The sequence below is a fragment of the Gambusia affinis genome, linkage group LG10 (assembly GCF_019740435.1).
Source record: "Gambusia affinis linkage group LG10, SWU_Gaff_1.0, whole genome shotgun sequence".
Taxonomy (NCBI): Eukaryota; Metazoa; Chordata; class Actinopteri; order Cyprinodontiformes; family Poeciliidae; genus Gambusia; species Gambusia affinis.
The window spans coordinates 28,767,143-28,792,374 of NC_057877.1; the positions used below are offsets into that span (position 1 = coordinate 28,767,143).

General features: G+C 40.2%; 1 protein-coding gene across 3 annotated transcripts; it reads right to left on the bottom strand.

Moving 5' to 3' along the window:
• Positions 1-502: 502 nt before the first annotated feature.
• On the bottom strand, positions 503-23,727 carry cdc14ab (cell division cycle 14Ab). 3 transcript variants are annotated; one of them, XM_044129284.1, is made up of 17 exons: positions 23,283-23,727; positions 21,048-21,138; positions 19,886-19,961; positions 18,771-18,863; positions 16,601-16,680; positions 14,357-14,423; positions 12,406-12,468; positions 11,472-11,559; positions 10,836-11,066; positions 9,806-9,944; positions 8,756-8,912; positions 7,204-7,304; positions 6,506-6,553; positions 6,291-6,419; positions 4,987-5,329; positions 3,553-3,692; positions 503-1,565 (listed from the first exon to the last, which is right to left on the bottom strand). In XM_044129284.1, the coding sequence occupies exons 1-16, from the start codon at positions 23,326-23,328 to the stop codon at positions 3,576-3,578; spliced, it is 1,869 nt and encodes a 622-aa protein (XP_043985219.1). In that variant the 5' UTR covers positions 23,329-23,727; the 3' UTR covers positions 503-1,565; positions 3,553-3,575. The 3 variants fall into 3 exon arrangements, with proteins under 3 accessions (XP_043985219.1, XP_043985221.1, XP_043985222.1); XM_044129286.1 differs by lacking the exon at positions 3,553-3,692; XM_044129287.1 differs by lacking the exons at positions 3,553-3,692; positions 4,987-5,329.
• Between the last annotated feature and the right edge of the window lie 1,505 nt (positions 23,728-25,232).

Below are 25,232 nucleotides of genomic sequence, written 5' to 3' on the forward strand. Positions count from 1 at the left end.
AACCATTTATAAATAAAAATCCAAAATAAATGAAATATTTATTTTCTATTTAGATTTTAAAAAATATTGTCTTATATTTTTAGTCGTCACCAAAAATGATTTCAAAAGTGAATAAAATGCTTCACTCAAAACAAAATCCAGTAAAAGTCAAATTCAGGTTTTGCAAACAAATTACAAAACAAACTGCTGAGTTTTTGTACTTAATTACAGTAATTAGAGTAAAAGTAATTAGAGTAAAAGTAACTAGTTACTTTCCACTGAGGTTTTATTCTTTTCCAGCAAAATCTCCATTTCCCAGAATCCTCAGTTCATTTCTCCTCAGATTTATAGAAAAACAATGAATTTAGTGCAGATGGATCCGACCAAACCAATCAGAGTTCAGACTGGAGAAAAATAATTATCCTGCTTCCTGTTTTAATTTGTAAAGAAACTGTTTGACTCAAACATGAATGTAATTATTCTATTTTTATAGAAGCTTCGACTCAAATAAAGAGAAAAATAATGATTGTTTCCTGTTTTTATTCGTGTAGAAACTCCTCGTTCAGTTGGGAGAAAACATTATTTTCTGGCTTCCCTTTAAAGTCTCAGTGACATAAATACAGATGAAAAAACATTCATGGTTAAAACAGCAGCCACACAACTTCCTGTTGGGGACCGCCACAATAAAAGTCTCTTCTTCATGATAACTTGTTGAAGGCACTCTGGGCCATTTGAAACTGCGGCTCCGGTCCGAACTCTCCCAGCTGGAGGTCCGATACGGGTCGGAACCGAGCCTTTGGACCCGATTACTGGAACAATCCAGAACTTCTTCAGCCGAGGGATAAAAACGGACGGACTCGGACTTACAAAAAACACATTTAACATTTTTTAAGTTGATTAGTAAACATTAAAATAAAACAGTGACGTGATCTGCTGAGCGCCCCCTACAGGCAGCTGCTGGTTTCTGCTGGCAAAACTGTTCAGTCCGACCGTAAAATCGACACTCGAACTACACTTCTGCTCATGTCTCCACGGCAACTAAATCTACATTTTAGCCTAGTTAAAGTTTTGCTGCTCATTTCATTATTTTCCAGGCATGATGGAGGCGTCAACGTGAAAACAGATCAAACTTTTTCTATTTTTGTTGCTGGTGTCGTAAACCTGAACCTGAGGAAGAGAACCGTCTCTTCAGTCCGTTAACCATAAAAGTTTGTTTTTAAAGCTTCTCTAAGGCGTTTCAGACCGAAGTCCTGACTTCCCGTCTTCACTAAAACTGGACGTAAATACTGTAACCATGGCGACGGGGTGATCAGCTGACCCTCCCAGTTTATCAAAACCAAAAGAAAACAAAAACACCTTGAAGGCCGAGTTGTTCTGTCAGGAACATGAAAACGCTCGTGGAGCCGATCGGGTCACATTTACACACAGCTTCGCTCACATACAGTCTGAGTCCAGAGTCCAGCTCTCGCCGGTTTATTCGAGTTCCCGATTCAAAGCTGGCGCTGCCGGAATCGGAGGAGTGCCCGGTTCTGGACCCTCAGGTCGGGCCGCGGGTTCTAGTACTGGATGTATTCCGACTGAAGAGACTGGAGGAGAAAACACAGAAACGTTTTGAGTCAAACGGGAAACTTTCAGTTTAGTTTAATGAAAAATCACTCAGTCTGTCTGACTTCAGAACCGGGCCAACCGAGCCCGGTTCTGATCCAGTTTACCCCAGTTAAAGCTGCAGTGTGTCTCGTACCGTTACAGTTTAAAACGAAACAGATAATCAGTGCTCACTAGAAACAACCAGTCAGGACCAGGAGGCGGGGCTTAGCGCTGCCAATCATCCTCGTGTGGCTCCTTCTCTCTGCTACGTTGCAGCTAGCATAGCCTGTTGTGAATGCTAATGCTAGGTACAACAGCAACTGATGACAAAGGATAAACAATTTTCCTGTAACTAAGTTGTTTAGCAGCACGTTTATGATGCTGATTGACAGCGCTAAGCCCCGCCTCCTGGCTCTGATTGGTCGTTTCTGGTGCGTTTCTTCAGATGGTAACAGCAGCTCAGGGAGATCGATCTGTTCACAGATCATCATGTTAAACTGTTACCACAGGATTTTAAATAAATACGTAAAAAAGGTTTTATAAAAGTTAAACTGATGAAAATATATATTACAAAAAAAACGATCTTTTGAAAAATGTTCTTTTTATCAAACTGTAAAAAGTTACAAACTGCAGCTTTAAAGTAAAGAAGGAGTCTTTCCTGTCCACTGTCGCCACATGCTTGCTCAGCAAAGTCACTGAGCTGAGGTTAATTTACTAATCGATTATTGGGACGAATTACCAATTAATCAAAATAAAATCTGCACTTTTTATTTCACCACTGAAAATTATTTTAGACAATTTTATAAACAGAAATATGAAAATAAAATAATAAAATTTAAATAAGACAATAAAGATTTTATGAACCAACAGCCTCTCCTTAGTGAACACTGAATCGTTTTCAGTGAAGCATCAATGCAGAGCAGAGCGGATGCATCAGATAACTGATCAATAATTAAACAGCTTCTTTCTTTAATTACAAATTCAGGGACCACAAAGTGGACTGGTAGAAAAACAGAAATATTTCTGAATAATCTTGTTTTCAGGATGAAACTCTCAGGATTCCTGAGGTTTTTGTTCCCAGAATGGGAAAAGGGGAATTCCTCGTCTTCCTCGTCTTCCTCGTCCAGCCAGGTCCTGTAAACCTCACACAGCAACAGTCCCAGCGGTCGTTTCCTCACCAGGAAACACTTGGTGCGTTTTACTTTCGGTTTTGTCTCCTGGATTCCTGGGAAGGATTCGAACGGCTGCGAGTAAAGATAAGAAAAGCTTCCCAGATCCGACCGGGATGAAGTTTTTCTTTCCACTTTCCTGGAACGATTCCCAGACGGAGATTTTTGGTTTTTATGTTCTGAAACTTCTTACAGATGAAACCAGAAGTTTTCATACACAGAACAAAAAGAAACCTGGACATTTGTCCCTCTCCATCTGAACATAAATCAGATAAAACTCATTTTGTTTCAGCTCAGTTAGAAGCAGAAAAACTATTTCTATATTTTCTAAAAATTAGTGAGAAAATTTTTAGAGCTTTTTTTAAAACTTTGTTTGAATTCAGAAGTTAATATTCATCTATAATCCAGTTTACTAATAAGGAACATTTCAGTAACAAGCAGCTCAAAGTGTTTTAAAACAGAAAGTAATAAAAACTCCAGAAACTTTATATTTTGATATTTTTATCATGTTTCTTCCATTCGGTTGCAGCAGGCAGTGAGGTGCGTTCAAGGTGTCCCTGTTAATTTGAGTTTCCATGGAAACGTGATGAACAGGCATTTTTATGTTTGTAAGCTTAATAATAACTGGGTTTATTGTGGTTATAATGTTACATAATGACCTGAAGTTCACTGAATATCATCACTGCTTTTATTTTAACCAATCAGAAGTTTCCAAAGCGATGACATCATCGTGATGTTTGTGTCTTTTTTGTACTTCTGGTTTCATGGTTGGATGTTTTGATGCTCTTTCAGAGGTTGGATCTGGTTATGTTCTTACATTTTGTGTCTCACTGCTCAGCCTCAGACTTTGTGGCAGCGTTTCCTCGTCTCAGCAGCAGCTCTGGCAGTTAGTGAAGCTAAAGTTTCCCGATGCAGAGAAAACCCTCGGCTCCCCTGATCAACACGCTTAGAGAAGAGCTGGAAGGATTTCAGAGACCAAACATCACAGGAAACAGAAACGACGTGGGACTAAAAACAAACACGGAGACATTCAGCAGACGAGTCAGAGCGGCGAGGCGTTCCCTCCGCCTGCAGCGCCATGATGCACCGATCACAGCCGGCACGATTTCTGACCTCCAACCTGCCCGATCTGACCAGAATGAGACTCTACAGTTTAACGTAAAGATGGACAGAAAACATTGAAGAGTATAAAAATAGGATTTAAAAATGTTTGCAACTCATTTCCAACATTTAAGTTTCTTCCTGAATTCATCGTATTTTCAGTTCTGTTGGTATTTATTATGCAGCTCTTTCATACAGTTTTTGCTGTTTTCACCCATAAATAATTTTATATTTATCGTTTTACATTCAGTAAAACATTATTATAATAAGAAACTTTTCACTTGATTAATTTGTTTCACTGGTTTCTGGTCAGGCTGCAAAATATCAACAAAATATTCAATAATGTTGATTTTAAAAATTAATACATTTTATTGTTTCCAATTAAAGCAGCAAAGTTTAAATTTTGACCAGATTAACATTTTAAGCTGCATTCTGTGCCTAAATGTTTATTCATAAATAATGATGCTGATTTTGATCCAGATTTTAGTTTTTAGTTCAAATAAAATTAAAGTTTAATAACTTTGATGATTAACTGTATAAAATAAATTACTATTTTTATAAATAATTTCCTCTTACATGATAACATTTTTGTTATTTTTCTCAACATTTGTATCAAAGGATGAATCTTTGCTACATTAATATTTCTAACGTTTGCATGTGAAAAGTTCATCCTTTCTGCTCGGTGTGTTTATTATGTTTATTATATTAATTATGTTTATTAATAATTGGATGGTTAATGTGTTTAAACAGGAGATTTTTCTTTTTTTTAACAGGATTTGAACCAGGAGAAGCTAAAAATGTAGCTTCAGTTCTGGGTAGAAAATATTTACATCGTGATAAATATTTATATTTTTAAAGCATTTTGAGTTTCTCTTTCAGTGTTTTAGTGTCTGCATTCTCCAGTTAAACATTTAATAAATTATTACAACGATTACCCAATTTATGCATCAAAGCATCTTTTTAAAGTTTGATCTGATGTTCATGGATTTGGACCTGATTGGTGCATCTCCAGTCGCTGCAGCGTGGGAACGCGTCGTCATGTGATCAGAACGGACCAATCACACGGACAGAAGAGTTGGGAAGCCACAGCAAAAACAACCAATCAGAGCAAAGGGGCGGGGCGAAGCTGCTGCTGTATCGGAGGACTTACAGGTATGGAGCGGCTCAGGTAACGTCCTGAGGGGCCCTTCATGGCGCTGGAGGGCCCGCGGCCCCTGAAGGCACTGACGTCCTGATGCTGCGGCCTCATATAACCCTTGACTGCAGGGGGCGCCGCGTAGCCGCCGTACAAGGTACTGTTGTTGTTGACCTCGTGCTGCGCGCCGCGAGGCCCGCCGCTGTAGCCGGGCGAAGGGGCGGAGGGGGCGGGGCTTACAGAGACAGAGGAGGAAGAGGAGGGAGGAAAAGAGGAGAAGGGAGTCTTCTCGTCCTCCTCGGCGTCGGCGGCGTAGAGATCTCCGAGGGAGCTGGCCAAGCGCGAGCCGAAGGCTGAGCTGAGGTCAGCAGATACAAAACATCAACATCAGGTCATGTGACACAAACACACCTGACAGGAGGCAACGAGGGGTGCTGCTCATGACCTCCGACCCCACGAGAATCAGTCAGTTCAGGAAACCAACGTTCCCGCGGCCGTTCCAGCCACCGCCAGCAGGTGGTGCTGCTGCTTCACTTCTGGAGTTTAACATGAATTTTTACCAAATATTTTTACTTCAACCAAACTGAAGCTAACGGATTAAAAATATCCAGATTCAGGTTTTCAACCGATTTCCTGCTTGAGGATTCGGGTTGTTTATGATTCTCCTTTCAAAAATCGATTCAGAAATCTAGCAACTTGAAAAAGTTGAAGAGCAACAAATTTAACAACAGATTTTAAAAAACAACATGTAAGAAATCTGGAGACGATAAAAACCAACGAGCAAAAAACAACAAACTGAGGGACTTTTTAAAAAAACTTTTTTTAATTGAAGAGCTAATTTAAAGAAGCGATGATGGAAAACTCTGTAAACGTTACGGTTCTGTTCCCTCAGAGTGACTGAGGGAGAAAGTTTCATCCCAACCCGGCTGAGAGTCACGAACGCTAACCGAGCCGCAACCAGTAGGAAAATACAGTAGCCACTGATTCACCACAGGAGGGCAGCACTGAGACAGTTTGGGTAAAATATTACAGAACAAATTTACACTAAAAGGTGAAAATGTAAAAACAGAACGATCAGTTTATAGTTCATCTGCAATAAAACATTGATTTGGGGTTTAGCTGCTCTTTAAACTTCCAACCGTTTAAATGACTTCCTGTTCACAGAGATCAGCAGGAAGAGAAGAAGAAGAAGAAGAAGAAGATGACGAGCAGCAGGATGTAAAAAACAGGATGAGGTGAAAGGAGAGACATAAAGAGGAGCAGAATGAGGAAGAGGAGCGGAGGAGTAAACGTGATGAAGAGCAGCAGGAAGTTCTGACCTTCGGATGTTTGACACCGGCGATAACGAGTTCCTCCCGATCCTCTTGGCAGCAGGAGAAGTAGAGGATGCTGGGAGTTTGGAGGGCTTGAGGATGGAGGCGGGACTTTGACTGCTCCCTTTTGACAACCTGAAAGCAAATAAAACCTAAAATGATGATCAATAGTCGTTTGTATTATTGATTCCACCAAGCAGAGCCGTCGGGTGACGTCGTACCGGAGCGGCGGTGAGCTGGAGCGATGGTGCGTCTTTGGCTCCTCAAATCTGCAACAAAACAGAACCGTCAGTTTACAAAACCACCGATAATTATTACTGGATGGACCAGCGCCCGTTAGCCGCGCCCGTTAGCCGCTACAGCTAGCGACGCGCTCCTGCAGCCGCCATCACTACGCATCAAACCAGGCTGCTCTGACACATAATGACCCAAATCTGTCACAAAATGCTCACATGGCCTTTATTTCTATAAAATATTGTTTAAATTAAAATTACTGCTGCTCTGATGCATAAAATGTGTTTATAAATCTGTAAAGTTTGGTTTCTGTCCAGATGCAAGAGAGGACTAAAGGGATTTATCTTTTATATTGGTCAACTGCGGCTCTTACATTTTATAAAATATTTGATTGTACTTGATAATTGTTGTGAATATCTCAACGTTTCACAAACAAATGAGGCACAGAGACCAGTTTCTGTCATTGGTGGCTCCTGCAGAGCTCCTCTTTCTCCAGATTTCTTAAAATTAAACTTTTCCTGATGTGTGGACCTGGCTGTCCTGATGCTGACGATGTGATTGTGTCGTCGTAACGTGCACCATAAGTAGCGCGACGTCCAACCGGTGGTACGCGTCGGTGCAGAAAGGATTTAATCTAAAAGCAGCTTAACGAACCCCGGCCAGGGGTCAAAGTTCAGTCCTGTACCTCAGAGCTCCTCCGCTCACAGATGGGCGAGGGTGGCGGCGGCTCTTCAGGGCTCGGAGTTTGTCGCCCTGCGTCAGACCCGAACCGTCTGTAACGTCACCCTGGAGGAGAAAACAAGCGCTCCTGTGAGGCGGCGGGTTAAACGGGTGGAGAACAGAAAACAAAACAATAATAACAATGATTTTCTTAGAGAAGTTCTGGATTCTCCTGTTTATTGATTCTGTTTACCAACAAAATCTGAATATTTCTGTAGATAAGCTGCAATATTCATGGTTTCTGCTAGAAAGGCAACGATCTAATATCAATATCTGTATCGATCCCCAAACTGAAAACAGTTCTAGGTCAGTTCTAGGATCTGTCAGGGCGGATCTATACAATCTATCTCACTCTGGGTGGCATCACACTGGCATTTACTTTACATCACCTTTAAAACTCCTAACTGGACCATTTGAAGGTTTGATGCAGTTTATCAACCTGCTGTTTGTTTGTTAGTTTCTGTTTGTTTATCATTTATTTGACTTTGGCTGTTTGCTCCTAATTTCACTGACTGAACAAATTAAAGTTGTTTCTACATGTTGGACTGAACTGGTGAAGCTGTTGCTGGGTTTAATGGAGCTGTACTGGTGCAGAGTTATCAGATACATTTGTAATTCAATAATTAATTTTACAGTTATGCTGATGACTGCTGTGCTTAATAACCCCTTCTAGACGGACGTGTGGCGACACATCTAAATTTCTGCAGATACCGTAATTCCGCCACACGATTAGCGCTAAGTGGAAAAATTCCAACGGTTTCTGAAAGAGCGTTGCACTTTCCAGCAAGTATCGGGTTATCAACAGCGTAGTTAGCAGCTGCAGCTGCAGAGCGTGTAATTAATCCGGGGGCACCTCGTTTAATAGACGGTATATTTCGACAATAACTTGGTGGATATTGAAAGTTCGGCGTTATGGATACATGGTAAAGTACATCATCTCACAGAACATTTAAAGAACTACTTGCAGTTCAAATAAGGAAGATATATTTTTTTCAGACGGGTGACTGAAACTTTTGCCTGACAGAAAAGTCCTGCGAGGAGAAAAACCTACATAGAGTATAAATAGTCCTGCTAGACAAAGACCTGGGATTAAAGGACTTAAGGCCAATTTTTGTGTTTTAAAGGAAATTTAAGACACTTTAAGGCGTTTATTTTAGAAACCTGAACTTAAGACTTTTTAAGGATGCACGGACACAAAGTGCTTGTGTTGCAAACCCTTTTGTTGACTTTTACTTAAAATCTGCCTTTAAATAATTTATCCAGCTTGGCTAAATTTTCAGTTTCTATTGTCATTTTTTCCAAAGGGCCCCAGAAGAAATTAACTCTTTAAAAACAGTTTTGGCCAAATCACTGCTCTCAATATGAACCTTCTTTAATACTCCTGTTAACAATTAATCTGATTAATCGTTTCAGGCCCAACCTGGCGGGTCTGGAGCGATGCATCAAAGAGGAACCAGAACACTAAAGGTTTCGTTTTTCCGCTGAGAGTCGATGGAACGGTGCGGTTCGTGTCTAACCTCCTGCAGATGGTCGGCGCTCGCCGATCGGCGGAAGTTGGCGCTGTGGGCGGAGCTTAGCGACAGCTCGTCCAGGCCGTTGATGAGATGCGCCGTCTTGTCCTCCGTTCTTTCCTTCAGAGTGTGCGGGCTTTGCAGCCACATAGACGCCTGCTTGCTGTGAACACACATCACATCTTCACTCAGGATGAGGTTTAAGAGACGACCTTACGACCTTCAGGAGACGTTTCAATGAACAGCAGCTGTAAAAGGCCAGAGGACCTCGTGGACACGTCGTCCTTCCATTCATTTTCTCCAGGCTAAACGTTTAGCCAACAACTCATTGTTGGAGCTAAAATGTAAATAAATGATTTGGTTTAAGATGGAAGTAATTTATTTAATAAATTCTGACGTAGCGAACGCTCCGGTTCTGGACTCATAAAGATCACATCAGATCTGAGTTTTCTCTGTAAACCATCTTTCCTAAATGTTACTAAAATCCAGCTGAGCTCATTGCGGATGTTCCTGAACTTCCCTCTGCCGTTTCCCAGCCAGGAGACACGCAGAAGGAGCAGAGCAGGAGCCGAACATCCCAGGAATCCCGTCTGATTCCAGCTGGTTCCACTTGGCTGAGATTCTTCACAGCTTTCAAATAATTCAGGAATTATTTGAAAGCTGTGCAGCAGAAAAGAGACGATAAACTGAACAGACCTCAACGATAACGTTGTGGTTCTGATTTTCAGGTAATAAATTAACCCTGGAAGACATTTCAAGAAAAACAACAAATAAAAGAAATTATGATGATTCTGTAAACAAAACTGTCCTTCAAAATAAGAGCTGGTTGAGACAGAAACACCGACTGCAGACTGTTGTCACCCAGGAGGAGAGAAACAATAAATGTTGAGCTCATTTTAGTTTATGTTGTGATGAATTGATTTATTCCTCAGTGAAATATGAACCATATTGATGCTAAATCTGCACGACTCTCATTGTTTTTGTGCTTTTTGTCTCCTGGAAGCTGAAACAGAATCAGAACCCGGAGGGGTGAAGAACAAACCAGCAGAGACTCACTCTTCCAGGAAGTTCTGCTGCGGCCCGATAATAGAACCGGGCCTGCAGATCCGGATCCAGGCGATGGCCTCGGCGGCGGTGAAGCGGTAGAGTTTCATCAGGTAGCAGCCAATCAGAGTACCCGTCCTGCCCAGACCAGCTGGCGGAGACAAACAGAAACAGCAACAACAAATCTGAGCCGTTTGGATCAGAACCGACAGAACCGAGCTGCAGATCATCATCCCAACAGAAAAACACGCTTCATCACGGAAGAAACGATGAGAAACAACGTCAGAAATGACATCTGGATGTTTGAAAGGAGCCAGAGTCATTTCTGAGAATCATCCAGATATGAAGCAAACATGGAAACAGACACCAAAATTACTCAACAACAATATTATCACTGATCACAAAAACTTCTGGGACAATTTACCATCCAGCAAAGTTTGTTAGTGTTTCTGTGAGGAAGGCCAGCAGTTGACAACAGTTAGCTTATTTTAGCCGAACACACCTGATCCCAGCTGACCTGCAGCACCAAGAACCGTTTCCACCAGGGAAAACAGAAATCTGCTTTTATTCATCCATTTGGTACAAACAGCAGAATATGGCAATAAAAATATATACAGGAAGGATTGTTTTGACCCAAACTGGAAATTAAACATTAACAGGTCACCAATGGCACCATAAAGGTTATTAATGCAGCAAAATGGTCACTAATCAGGAAGTTAAGGTAATTAAATGGGGTCAACAATATTATTAATTGGGCCAAAAAGGTCACAAAAGGTCACCAATGGGGCCCATAAAGTTATTACTGGGCCAAAAACTTACCAAGCTAAAAGAAACCAGGTGCCATTTGTTTCTACTTCCTGCCTCAGTATCCATGCTGAACAACTCAGTCGTATTATTTCTGTTCATCCTCACTGGAAAGCTCAGCTAAAATCAGAACATCGGAACATTTTTTACTTCTGTCCTCATCCTACAGACCTTTCCCAGGCACAGCCCGCCCCCTGCTGGCTACTCTGGGAACTACCGCTCCCAGTGAGGGGCCTACCCTTGCAGTGGACGGCCACGGCTCCTTGCGCGTTCTCACAGATGTGCAGGAAGCGGCGTACGATGGTGTCGTTGGGCGTGCTGCCGTCGATGAAGAAGAGGTCGTAGTGGTCGAAGCCGGCGTTGGTGAAGCGCTTTCCGTCGTAGATCTTCTTGTTCAGGCGGATGATGGTGGTCACGCCGTGCTTCCTGAAGTAGGGGAAGTAAGCCTCGGGCGCGTGCAGAGGGTAACCTGCAGGGGGCAGAGTGTCGTTCTAACATATCGTCTGATATTACGACTTTCTGAAATCATTTGGAAAACTTCAGCTGCAGGAAGGGAAAATTCACTTTTCTCACTAATTCAACGTCCCTGGAGGCTTTTGAATCTGAGCTACAACAAACTCGGGAATTTACTTCTGCAACACGAGAGCGAGGTTTAGCTGATGCAACGAAGGGAGAGAACATAAACACCGCCATGCATCCTGGGAAAACCGTACTGTTTAAATTAGGAAAGGTTTTTATGAAAGTAAAAACCAGCTGCTGCAGGACGGAGTGAAAACCAGACGATCTGCAGTTTGTAACCTGTCAGTGAAATGAAATGTTTTCTTGTGTTTTTCATGAAATATCCAAAGAAAACAGTTTAAATTTGTTCACGCACCGTTTTCTATCCTGGATTTGGGATGCGGTCCGCTGAAGGCCAGAAACTTTCCCGGGACGATCCAGTTCAGGTCTCCGTTCTCCACGCGCTGCAGACACAGAGAGTTTTCACCATTTCAGGCAGCAAAATGTAAAACCGAAGCCTTTAACTGTGACTAGTTTAACTCTGGTTTGTTTTAATTTAGTCCTGCTGAGGTGAAACTCCTCCAGTTGTCCAGAAGGGGGCACCACAGTCCACGTTTCTACGTTTCTCTCATTGGGTGCAGAAAACTTCATCAACACTCAGAGGCCAAAATATCGGAAATTATACTCTAGTAAAAAAGCATTTAGTAAAAAATCTAGTCAAGTACTGAGTACCTGATCAAGTTATCAATCATTTAATATTTTAAAATGACATAATCAGACGTACCACATTATAAAATTAAGGAGAAATTTTGGTATTTTAAGGACCAAGATGACAATAATTCATATAAAAATCAGGCAAAAGAAACATTTTATAAATCAGTTTCTTTCAATATAAAAACTTCAGAAACGTCAATAAAAACTGCAGGTTTTGTTAAAACTTGTTTGATTTTCATTCAGTGGGTAGAAAATCCAGAAGTTTTACTCAAGTAAAAATTAAAAAGTACATTTTTTCAAAAATGTTACTCAAGAAAATGTAACTGAGTAAAAGTAACTAGTTACTTTTAACACCACTTATCTAAAGACTGACATAACATGAAGGGCTCTTTATGTTCATGACTGATCTGAAATGTTTTTCTGTAAATAATGAAACTTTTTATGCAACTTTGAATTAAGAGGTTCATTATTTACCAAATGAAACTTTATGAAAACATTCAGGGAGACTCCTTCTTGTTTATGGCAGAGTTATGTCAGTCTGATGCCCCTTCAAAATAAATGTCCCCAGAGCTGCCGACTGGTCTTACTGGTTTTACCTCGTAGTGTTCGTATTCGTCCACATCAAACGTCTCAAAGTCAAAGAAGCCGTGCTGCAAAGCCTGGAAGACGACGACAACAGTTTGTTTTTGTTACTAAATGTTGATAAATTGAGATTCATTTCCTACGTTAAAGGTCACAGACGGGTCATTTCCTCTCACTGCGGCGTTTGATCCTGATGATTAAAACTGTTTAACCAGGACTCTCTTCATCGATATGCAGCCATACGGCAGCAGCAGTTAGTGATGATTTATTCTCCACAACGTGAAAAGGCAGCAGACAGAAATGTGACGCAGACCGACCTGCAGCAGGTCAAGGTGAGTCAACACCTGATCCACACCTGGACTCATTAATCCGACCAAAGGCAGAAAAATGAAACCCGTCATGCAGATCCATGTCAGCTGGACTTTACATGCAGCGATGCTGAAACGCTGCAGGTCAGAGGTTGTTTGTTTCTTCCTGTTCTGTCAGAACGATGCCGGCCGTTTGCTGGTTCCACCTCTGGTCACGGCGTTTGGGTCTGCCGGGCACAATTAATGATTCCAGTTTTCAACCGTTTGCTGAATCATTGTTGTTCTTTGGCGCTCAGATTAATGAAACCAGTGGTACCAAAGTCAGGATTCAAAGGTCCGCATCCTGCAGCCGTTCAGTCCAGATCTGTTTAATCCCATTTAATCCGACTCCAGTCCGTTTGGTTAGAAAGTCCGGTTTGTTTGTGGAGGATCTCTGGACCGGGTTCGGTTGGAGTGAACTCTGGTTCAGGGCATTCTGGGTAAATACAACCAAAGCTAACATGTTAGCCTAGCGCTAGCAGGAGAAATAGCTCGTGGTTTTTAGCCAAAGATTAAAGAGAAATCCTCCAGCAGCTGAAATCCGTCGCCTCCATTTTAGTTTCCATTTTGTGAAGCAGGAAGTGATGAGAAATCAAAACCTGCAGCTTCCTCCGGTTCAGTGACACAGAAACACTTTCTGATGCTTTTAGATTGTTTGCAAGCAGATGATGAAGAATCACATTTAAAAACAATATTTAGAGTTAATTACTGAGATATAATCAGTGGGAACAGATGAAAGTAAAGATGACCTTTGACCTGCATGACTGGTGATTGACATCCACATGGTGAAGTCAAGATTGACAGAAACAGGTGAAGTTCTTCAGAAATCCTGAATTATTGATCATCCAGAACGATGTGAAGGTGACAGGAAGTTAAAGGGCAGCAGCCGGATTTAAAGTCTTTTCTCTGCAGAGTCTGCAGCACCAGATCCCAGTATTCCCAGTTACACTGCTGGGTCTCTCTGCTGCACGTAAACACGCTCAACCACGGATTATTCACACTTCTGACTGATTAGCCGCCGGCCTCTGATTGGCTGCCGTTCAGTGGCTCTTTGACACGCCAAGGCGTTATGCAACAACACTCTGCAGCTCAGAGAGTTTCCCAGAATGCCTCCTGTTTCCGACTGCTTCCTGTGTCCGACTGCTTCCCGTTTCCGACTGTTTCCCGTTTCCGACTGTTTCCCGTTTCCGACTGTTTCCCGTTTCCGACTGCTTCCCGTTTCCGACTGCTTCCCGTTTCGGACTGTTTCCTGTTTCCGACTGCTTCCTGTTTCCGACTGCTTCCTGTTTCCGACTGCTTCCTGTTTCCGACTGCTTCCTGTTTCCGACTGCTTCCTGTTTCCGACTGTTTCCTGTTTCCTCTGGAGTCATTTGTTGGATCTCTGCTCAACGATGTCTGATCTCTGGGTGCTGTGGTGGCGCAGAAGCAAAGCACGACCCACATATTGAGGCCTTGGTCCTCGTGGCGGAGGTCACGGGTTCGATTCCTGCCCTGCCGATATTTGCTGCATGTCTTTCCCCTCTTTGCCCTGTTTCCTGTTGAACTACTTTCAGGTGAAGGCCACTACAGCCAACAAAATCTTTAAAAAAAAACAACAAATAAAACCGTCTGATCTCACCTTCCTGATTCCCTGCAGACAGTCCAGCACTGTGAGGTTGTAGGTGCAATTCCCAAAAGAGGCGTCCCTGCAGAGACACAAAACGTCAGTAAAGATACAGACGAGCTGATTTTAGCAAAATAAAAACATGTTAGCGGTCGCTAACGGCAACGAGTCGTCGATCAGTCTGTTGGATCTCACTTCCTGTCAAACCTCATGTCGACTTTACAACCTTAGACTGAGGCTTCCTGCAGAGCTGAGGGAACGACCTGAATCAGGAAGCTTCATGCTAAATGAAAAATCAAACCAAAATAATCCAGTTTATTGGAGAGAAGAAGTAAAACTGATCGCATCTGTTTCTGCAGATCATTATGTGGCTTTGAACCAAGAAAAAAATGTTGCATTGATCCCAAAAGGCTAGTTAGCTAGTTAGCATGGGTACATTAGCAGCTAGTTAGCGATAGCCTAAACCACTTCAATCAGAGACCGTAATGAAGATCTCTGCATGCAACCCAAATGTTTGCCTGACAGAAAATCCAGTGAGTAATAAAAACAAAATATGAAATTAAAAAGTTCAGCCAGGACAAATTTTAAGACCTGAGACTAAAATTCTTTAGGCCATCTTACTTTTTAAAGTAAATTTAAGACATTTTAATGCCTTAACTTTAGCTTCAGGAAGCCTGGCGGTCATTTTCTGTGCGGTCAGTGAAGGCCTCGCTCGGTGGGCGTGGCCTGTCTGCATCATGTTTAATCCATCAGAGCCTCATGAGGCGACAGAAGAACAAAGTCTTCCTCCTTTCAGCGGCTCCACTGTTATGTAACCGCGCAGCGTGTTGATGGCAACAAATAACCCTTTATCTCTCTCTGACACACACACACACACACACACACACACACACACACACACACACACACACACACACAGGCTGTGCTCCTCTGTTTGGGTCAGCGGTGGCAGAAGCTTGAACTCCAGTTCTTCCCGTCAGAACCGTTTACTGGTGGAACTGGACTCGGTTTCCTCCTCCAGCTTTTATCAGACGTTCCTTCCAGGACAGGAAGTCTGATGATGTCATCGTCTTGAAAAGTGAATCTGAGGGTAAATATTTCCTCTGCTGCTGCCAGCTGAGCGTCGGCCATCAGAGCTCACATGTTTAGGCTGGACTCTGGTTCTGGTTCTGGTTCTGGGCAGCATGAAGACATTCCTGACTGTTTTGTTTCTGTTTTTAGATGAAATTGTTTTAAACTTTTGGGTTTTTACTGTCAGACGCTGCAGAAACAAGCAGCCAGAAGGAAAGTGGAGCTGGAACATTTCCGCTCTTTAAGGGAGATCGGACCCGATAAACTCAGAAAACTTTGAAATCCTCACGACACGCAGCAGGAATCACTTCCTCCCTCTGAACTTTTAAAGTTCAGTTCAGGTTCTCTAGAACCATCGGAACCAGAACAACTAAACATCCTGCAGCCATCAACTCCTCCTGTTAATAACCATAAATCTCTCAAGAGCAACTGGGGGAGCAAAAGTTATCTAAATGTTTTACAGACAAACATCCAGAACCTGCAGAGATTCTGATGGACCTGAAGGTTCATCATTTGGTTTTATTGGGATGAAAAGAAGTGTTTTGATTAAAAGTCTATTGCAGCTGTATTTATTTTGTGGCAACACGCTGTAAGGCCACGACAACAAGAAAAACAAACTAAGAACAAGTTACAGACGATTAAATATGCAAATTAATAACAGGAAACAATAAATGAATTTCATTAGATTTTCTAAAAGACATCCATATTCATTAAAAATCTAATTATCATGATAACAGTAAAACTATATAACTGACACACATTATACCTGAAATATAGTCCTGCAACTAACAACTATTTTATTAATCTATTTATATTTATTTATGTATATTTTATAGATTTGTTTTAACATTATTAGAAATACATTAAACAAATAATTCAATCCCTTTTTAAAATAAGAAAATAAACATTTTATTGCCTAAAATGTAAAGTCATAGCGTTCCTTTAGTGAATATAATATAAAGAGTTTTTTCTTAAACGTTGAATGCAGAAACATTTTATAGTGTTCTGGTTTAATAACTGCTCTGTATGTTGGTTTTACAGCAAAATGTTTTTTAAGTGCATCGTCCAGTTAAAGATTGATTAATAAACCAGCTGATTATTTCAATAACTGATTAATGTGATTGATGGAACTGGCCCTCCGGTGTGTGTGTGTGTGTGTGTGTGTGTGTGTGTGTGTGTGTGACTCACCTGAAGGGCAGGTAGGTGGCGTTGGAGCCGGAGATCAGCGCTCTGAAAGCTTCCTCTGGAGTTTTCTTCAGGTAAATCACCTGCAGGAAGGAAAAGCATCGTGACACGAACCCAGAAAGGGAAGTAAAGCGGCTCTGCTGCATGAAACAGCAGCTGTGTTTCTATTCAACTCTCCAGTGTCACATTTAGGAAATAGATTTGCTGACGGAAAAACGACAATCTGGAAAAGTCTACAGTTTATGATAAACGTTTTGGAGCCAGGATGAGGTGGAAATTGGTTTATTTCTTAAAACTGCAATAAAAACAATTTTAAGAGTCACATGATCAACAACCGAATGTTACTACTGGAGGAGACTACAAAGAAGAAGATGATGATGATGGAGTGGATTGTTTAGTAGTGACTTATTGTGTAAACAATCTTATTCACATTATGTTTCTTATTTAAAGGAAATTGTGTTTTTGTTTTTTTTAGCGTTCGCCGGTCATGACAGCAAAACTTTGCTGGACGATAAATTGTTCCAGAAGTTATTGCGATAAAATTATAATATTGTTTTGAGACGCTACTAATGAAGAACAAACACATTCTCAAACTTTAAATTCTAATTAACTTTTAACTCTGGCACTATAAGACAATTTAAATATCCAAAATAAATAAACAAAACGACAGAAACAACAAATAAAATGAATTATGGAAACAAAACTGCCCTTCAAAATAAGAGCTAGTTGAGACCAAAACACCAGAGTGAAAACTTTTATCATCCAGTTTTTGGTAGAAAGAGAGAAAAGAGGAAAACATGCGATCACTTCATTTATTGATTTATTGATTTATTGCTGATAAAGTTTTGCAGACATTTAAATGGAAACATTTCTGATTATCTGAAGGTTCTGGATGTTCCTGCTGAACTTTGACGTCGTCTTAGAGAAAAGCAGGAGGAACGCTGGAAACCGTTCTGCATCAGAAAATATGAAGAACTCTTATTGTTGCGGTTCTGGCCGGGTCCGACCCGGTCTGATTGTGTCGGAGCCAGAAGCCGCTCTGTGAACACAATCACCTTTTGTTTCAGCGCCATCAAATATTCAACGTGCGAAACGCAGCAGGAGAGAGTGTGTGCTTCTACCGTCCCACCTGCAGAGTTCTGGACCAGAACCAGAACCAGCTGGGTTTCTGGTTCTGGAGCTTCCAGACTGGACTGGGACTACAGAACTAAAACATCCTGAACAACGAAGACCCAACAAAACCAGAACTAAACGGAAAGCAGAACGGATCATTAAATAAATCAGCCTCAAGCCAATAAATAAATCAATAAATTAATTAATCACATGATCAATTAAAAGAAACTCAATCATTTAATTTATGGGTTTAATTTCTGGTGTTTTGGTCTCAACCAGCTTCTTTTTTATTTGAAGGATAATTTTTGACTTTATGATTCATTTGATTTGTTTTAATTTATTTTGGATATTTTAAACGTCTTCTGATTAAATGTTCATTAGAATTTTTAATTTATTGATCTTTGAGAATGAGTTCTAGCATTTTCATCATTATATCACCTGAAAATGGTCTCAAAACAACATTATGTTTTATTGAACTAATTACTGGGACAGTTTGTCATTCAGGCCTTCAGAGACTAACAGAGGAGAAGCAAAAGCAAAGGAGGAGGATCAGCAGAGTTACTGAGGAATATCGTCTCTGCTGCCTGGACGTTGAGCTGTTAGCATGTCACAACGGTCATGAGACTGTTATATCAACTGTGCTCAGTCAGAGGCATAGTTAGAGTCGCTGTGGCACTGACTGCTACTGGAGATCCAACAACAACAGTTTGAATCGTCTTGGATCAAATCAGTTATAAAATGTAATCTCTCTCTGGGTTAAATAACAGAATAGTTTTCTGCAGATGGTTTTGTAAAAGTGAAAGCTAACCAGTTAGCATACAGCCTGTAGAGATGCATGCAGCTGGAAACATTTCATCAGCTCTACTGGGGTTAAATAATAAAAATCTGAGAAAGTTTGACCATCTTTGGTCAAAACTCAAAGCTTTATAGACCAAAATGGCAGAGAAATTAGATTTTGGAGGTTTTTCAGAAAACTGTGATGTTGTTGTTTGGCAGTGATTCAAAGTGTTTTTCTCCTGTTTTTAAAGTGATGGTGGGATGAGCTGAGAGTCGGACTCACGGCGTAGCCGCCGATCAGCACGGCGGCGTTGGCGCGCTTCCTCTGGTCGAAGCTGGTGTAGTGAACGATTCGCTTCCTGGTCAGCGTGAACGACTGCACAGAAACACAAACACAGTTACTCATCGTTTCCTTCATTCAGACAGAAGCTGAGGGCTGAACTGATGACTGAATGAAAGCCGGTCGGGTCAAACTGCAGCGGCTGAATCAGAGGAAGCGGCGAGCTGCAGATTCTCTCAGCCGACTGTTAAACCGTCAGCTGGCGCCGTTTTCTCGTTAGAGGCTCCGTGACGAACCGGCCGGACCCGGATCCGCCCGGCAACAGCAGCAGCAGAACTCATTAGATCCCAAATGATAATTTAACACTATGCACCGTGGAGCAGCAGCAATGCTGGTTCCAGTAAACATCTTAGTAATACAATTCTGAAAAGTGTGGCAAGCATTTGTGTTCAGCCACCAAAGAGTGAAAACTTTAAGGTTTTATTGTTGTTTTATTTTGTGTTTTTATGATGTAAAGCTCTTTGACCTGCCTTGTTAATGAAATAAACAAAGAAACTTGATTTATTTATTATATTTTATTATGTTGGAAAATTAGTCCTTCCTCTCATTTAAATTATTTTCCACAAACAACTTCCTGTGGAAGAACAATTGTCCTGATTTTGTAAATATTTTGTTTTTAAACCTAAAAACAGAAACAAAACGGTTCTTTTTATGAAATGAACACGAAGCAGTTTGTTATTAAAAATGTCAAAGTTGTGTTTTTACTAAGAGTTATGCAACGTTTGTGGCTCTGAATTAGTTTTTATTTTTAGCCCTTTAGAAGTTCAGAGTGGTGAGTGACATCAGCACCCAGTGAGTCTGACTGGTTCAAATGGGAACCAGCTGCAGGTGAACCCAGATCCTCCGTCAGCTTGTGATGAAACATGATCCGACTCGGGGAAAGTCACGCCGATCCGGACCGTCCGGTCGCCTGAGGAATCTGGGCGCCATGGCAACCAACACAAACACAGAGGAAGCGTTTAACGGTGTCTCAGCGGGAGGTTGCGTCACGCTCGGATCGCTCCCCGCCGCATTCAGGACATTCCTGCAGAGGGAGGATCGGCAGCAGAGAAACTCACCTTCAGCTTCTTGTTGAGCTTGCAGCAGTATCGGTACAGCATGGCCAGGTTCAGCGGCCCGAAGTCTGCGTAGAAACTGGGCAGAAACACGAGAGAAACAGCATGAAGCGACGCCGAGGTCCGCAGACAGGAAACAGGAAGTAACGCTGAGAATCCCCACCGCAAGTCCAGAAATACTTCCTGCGTGTGGGAAGGTTTCAGAACGATCTAAACATTCAGCAGGATGAACAAACTGACGGAAAAATGGGTTTTACTGAAAAATATTAAAATATTGTTACTTTTTACATTTATTCTCACACAGCAGGGAAGCTGCATGATGTCATAATAACTCAGTTAATCACATGATAAAGAAAAGCTGTTTTGTTTCCAAATCCATTTTATTTAAAGCTCCAGTTTTGCTTCTGTTTTATCGTTTTTGTTTGTTTTGTTAAAATATCTTGTTTTCTTTACAACATTAAGGTTTACTGTCGTTAACACAGAGGTGTTCAATCTGCGGCCTGGGGCCATTTGTGGCCCACAGAATGATTTTGAGCGGCCCTTGCTCACAGTTCAGGAACAATCTAAATTAAAAATTTTTAAAAAATAAACAGTTTTTGCAAGTATGATTAAAAAGAAAAAATATTAAACATTTTGTGGCTGCCAGATTTTTTTAACTTGACATTTTTATCCAAAAGCTTTAGACGCCACTGGTTTAACACAAAGTTTGTTATCATGACTTTATAACAAACTGTAAGGAATCTGAACCCATTTTCTCAGGATCAAACTAATTAATTTTCAATGTTTTTATTTGATTAAAAGACCCGAAGCAGCAAGAACAGATAAACAGAGACTGAATCCCCAGATATTAAACAAAACCTCCAACAGAGAAATAAATCTTGATGTGAAATCACTTAACATCAAACTTCTGATGAAGAAACCAAACTGAGTCAGAAACTCAACATTTCATCACTTTCAGGAAATAAAACTAAACATGAGCAGCAAGACAGACGAAGAAAGTTGGTTCATGTAAAAGAAAACAGACTTTTTTAACCTTTAAAGTGTCTCAAATATCAAATAAAACAATATTTACGTTTTTGGGTCAAACCCTCAATCTTTTCTCTGGTCACCCAATGATTTATAGCCGTGGTAAAAACGACTGGAAGCAGTTTGAAGTCAAACTTACTTCTCGTAGATAAACTCGTCGTCGGTGCAGAAGTAGTGTGTGTTGACGGTGCTTTTGGGTTTGCTGCGTAACGTGGCGAAGTACAGACGGTCTGCAGGGAAACATGAATAATAAACCAGATGATACAGGTTATGATTTCAGCACTCAGATGAGATTCAGAGGAATAAACGCCGGATCAGTGGGAGATTCTTGGTCATTTCATTATCACAGCAGCTCTTGATCTTCATATAAATTATATTTTTTAAATGTTTCAGACTCTGTCGGCAGCAGAACGACCTTTTTCACACACCTCGTTTTCTTCCTGATGAGTCGACAGATTGGCAAAACAAATCTGATCAGGAGAAACAGGAAAACAGCAGCAAGACTCCAAAGTTTTATTATTCAATCTGTCCAGAAAACCAGACTGTCCTTTGGTCACATCTCAGCCACTAACCATAAAACATCCATTAAAGGCTTTCAGAGTTCAGCCAAATAAGCAGAAGTTGATTTTCCCCCGTTACCATTTGAAGTTAAATCAAATCAAACTTCAGTTTTATGTCAGTTAAAATTGACAAAGTTATTTCTCGTTCCTAAATGTAAACGATTGATTTATCAGACGTTTCTTGAGGTGTCCCACAGGGATCAATGTTCAGTTCGTTATTATTCTGGATAAAAATATAAAAAATATTATTATGTAAATCAACTAGATATGAAAGGCATCAAAAATGCTTCAATTTGTCTCATTTGAGACACAAATATTTTTTTCAGCATCGAATAAATTGCAGCTCATGGAGACAGAATAATTCAAACTGTCAGAAAATCTGAATCAAATCAAAGTCATGATATTTAAAAATCTAAAACAACCTGTGGATAAAAAATCCACCTAATGATTGAAAACAACAATATGAAGACACATTTCGGTAATAAAGATGACAAACTGCTGGAAAACTGAAATAAGGCCAACATGTCAGATATTTTAGGGAGAAAATTGGTTGTTTGGTTTGAATCTTGCACTTTTCAGTGACATGAAACACTTGTTGCTATCACAAAATGTTGCAGTTTATTAGTGAAACAGGAAATTTAGGATGGTTGCGTTTATGTTTCATCTGGGACTGAAATGATTTAGGAAAATAAAAAAAGATTTAGAGGATTTTATTCCTACATTGTTGTTTTTTAAAACCATTGTTCAAAACAAAACAATTAACTAAACTTTAAATAAAATGCTATTTAATTTGAATGAATTAATTATTAAATCCCACATCTGTAGAAACAATACAAAGATAATAAAATCTCATAGTTACACTTTTAATTACTAGTTTTCAACAAACTCCTTTACATTCCTCCGCCAGCGTTCTTGAGTCCCAGTAAACCACCTGGGTTGGATCAACTGGGATTTTTGCTGTCCATTAAATCAAACCAGTGACTTTGGTTCAGACCAGATTTCCCACACGGCTTTAACTGGCTGTGAACACTTCCTGTAATCATCATGACTAAGCTGCAGCCTGAGAGACGGGAAAGATTAGCTCAAGTAAAAACAACTCACAGCTCCAAAATTAGACAAATTCAGAGTCCAGAGGATCCTCCCCCAGAGAGGAGCTACAACTAAAGAACTTCAAACATTTTGATTCAAAAATAGAAAAAAAGAATAGAAATAAATTCAGGTTTAATCATAAAAATATTGTTTTAAGAGACAATATTCAATCTTTGATGATTTCTATAACTACCAGTGTTGATATTTTATGGGGAAAACATAAAATACTTTATACTTTTCTAACTGATGAGCCTTTTGGAGATGAAAATATTACAGTAAATACTGTAAATCATCATTGGAAATACTTTACCCTGTTCTGATATACATATTACCTGCTGTAGGATGTATGTCTACATCAAAATTTTTGATTTGGAAAATTGTTTTTCTGTATGGACTTATTGTTTTTTTAAATCATATTATTTATTAGAATTAAATACATATAAATATATTTTTGTCTTTAAAATACCAATATCGGGGCATCATTTTATTTGTAAAGCTTAAATCAGATGTTCTGATATGTTTGTCTTAACAAAATAATTTACTCTTCCTTCTTGAATAATTGCTTTGACGTTTATCTTTTACTTATACATGTTAAAAAATGTTCATATGTAGGTTATAAAGTGAGTTTCTTCAGTCCAAGTACTATATTTTAATGTTTATTGATGACCTAGTCTTGTGGCGTTTAGTTTTATTACTCATTTTAACCTCATATTTCTTAAAATTACCTTTGATCATCTCTGCCGCTCCCCGCGGCTCGCGTTCCTCAGCCATCCGGAACAGGGTAGACAGGACCGGGGAGCGATTCACACCTCCACGGTCATGAGTCAAGTCTAATTCCTGCACTCGGTCTGCTCCTGCCGAGAACTCCAGAAAGGGTCCGTCTAACTCCTGGGCGGCTCCAGAAAGTTTTCAAACTGCTAGCAGCTCTAGCCGTTGAGGGGATAGCAGCAAACTGCACACAGCGTATTTAAAAAGTTTTAAAACTTCCCCCTCAGCTTCCCATCGGTCACTATAGCTTCCTCTCGTTCACTGCGAATTTATTCCCATTGTTACTCTTGTTTCTTTTTCCCCCCTTTACCCGATAAATATGCCCGGATTAGCATATTAGCATGTTAAAGCTCCGCAAGCTTGACGAGAGTCTGAAACTCTGATTGACCAAATCCCTCCTTAAGATACGTTGCCATAACAACGATAGCCGCTCTATGGGACACCGCAGCCAATCAGTGTACAGAACACTTTGTGCCGCGTTCATGGTCCACTGGGAAACACCCCAGGAAGAAAAACAGGAACCCTCGAAAGACCAGGGAATTTGACTCAAATAAGTCATTTTTATTCTATAATGCTTGCTTTACAGTAAAAATAAAATGTTTTTCGAGTTGCGTAATTCTGAACTGAATTTTTAACTTTGTGTGTGTGACTACAGCGTATCTTTGGTTCTACTCCTTTGGACGTCATCGCAAAAAGGGAATAAATGAAGCTTTAAATTTACCATGAAATACTCATTTCAAACGCAAAGCGCTCCATAAAATAATTGACATTTATTTTAAAATTTTACTCTAATTGTTTTATGCTGGTACATCTAAATAAAATAGAATATCAACAAAGTAATTTTATTTCACAAATTGAGTACATACACCATTGCATATTGCAAGCATTTTCTGTTGATTAACAGCAAATAAAATTCCGCGTCAGAAACTTAAAATGAGTCAAAACAACAGAAATTAATTTATGACCTACACAATCATAGGGATGGTTACTGACTCAGTTGTATTGAGCTGCTGCTAAACCAGAACTAAAATTAAAAAAACAGCACAACTGTTTAGCAATTACAGTGATTCCAAATCTTCATTACAAAATGAAATAATTTAACCAGACATTTCTGCATGTAAATTGTAATTCCTGCAAAAGGAACCCCAACCAGGCACTGAGTTAACATACTGTAGCAAACAGAGACTTCTCATTTTTGTCTTTTAAATACATATTTTACTGATCTGATGTAAGTTTATGAGAAAGAAGCTCAGCTGCAAAAACCGGTCATCAAAACAAATGTTTTCCCCTAATTTGATCTTTTTGAAGTGAATTACTGATAAATGTTTTGACATATTGAGAATTTAAATAAAATATTCTAATGAATCTGAAACTTGATGCATCGAAACAAAACAAATCATGTTGAGGTAAACGACCTTCCTGCTCAAATTAAATACATAAAGTTACAAAAGACACTTTTAAAAAATATTCTTCTACACACTATAACTGACCCAAAACTAGAATAAATTAGTCAACTTCAGAGTGTGAGGAAAATGTATCTGTGTCTTTATTAGGTGGTTTCAGCTAAAGTTTCCCAATTTATGCTTTTAATCAAACATTATTTTGAATTTTATTACTATACAGTGCAGCTTTAATTTCAAGCACTTTCAAGGACAAACCTTAAAAACACAAAACAGAAATTCAAGGATTTTAAGCTCCTGTAAAACCTGCTGAAGAAGAAATTTGCTCTGATTTGAAGGTTTCAGAGTCCAGATGAGCAAAAACAGCTTCATGAAGCCAAACTGACCTGCAATCAGCGAGATCCAGACGCGGTTCGGTGCTGGTCCGGGTCCAGGTCCAGGTCCAGGTCCAGGTGTGGGTTGGGGGGCCCGGGGTTGGTCCAGGTGCCTCCTCCAGGGTCCCGTCTC

Excerpts from the sequence above, each read along its gene's own strand:
- cdc14ab (XM_044129284.1), bottom strand. The coding sequence starts at position 23,328 with ATGGCTGAGGAACGCGAGCCGCGGGGAGCGGCAGAGATGATCAAAG. Across the intron at positions 14,424-16,600 it reads GCCACCTACCTGCCCTTCAG|GGACGCCTCTTTTGGGAATT; the intron begins GTGAGTCACACA and ends GTGTCTCTGCAG. Across the intron at positions 6,554-7,203 it reads GTGAGCGGAGGAGCTCTGAG|ATTTGAGGAGCCAAAGACGC; the intron begins GTACAGGACTGA and ends GTTTTGTTGCAG.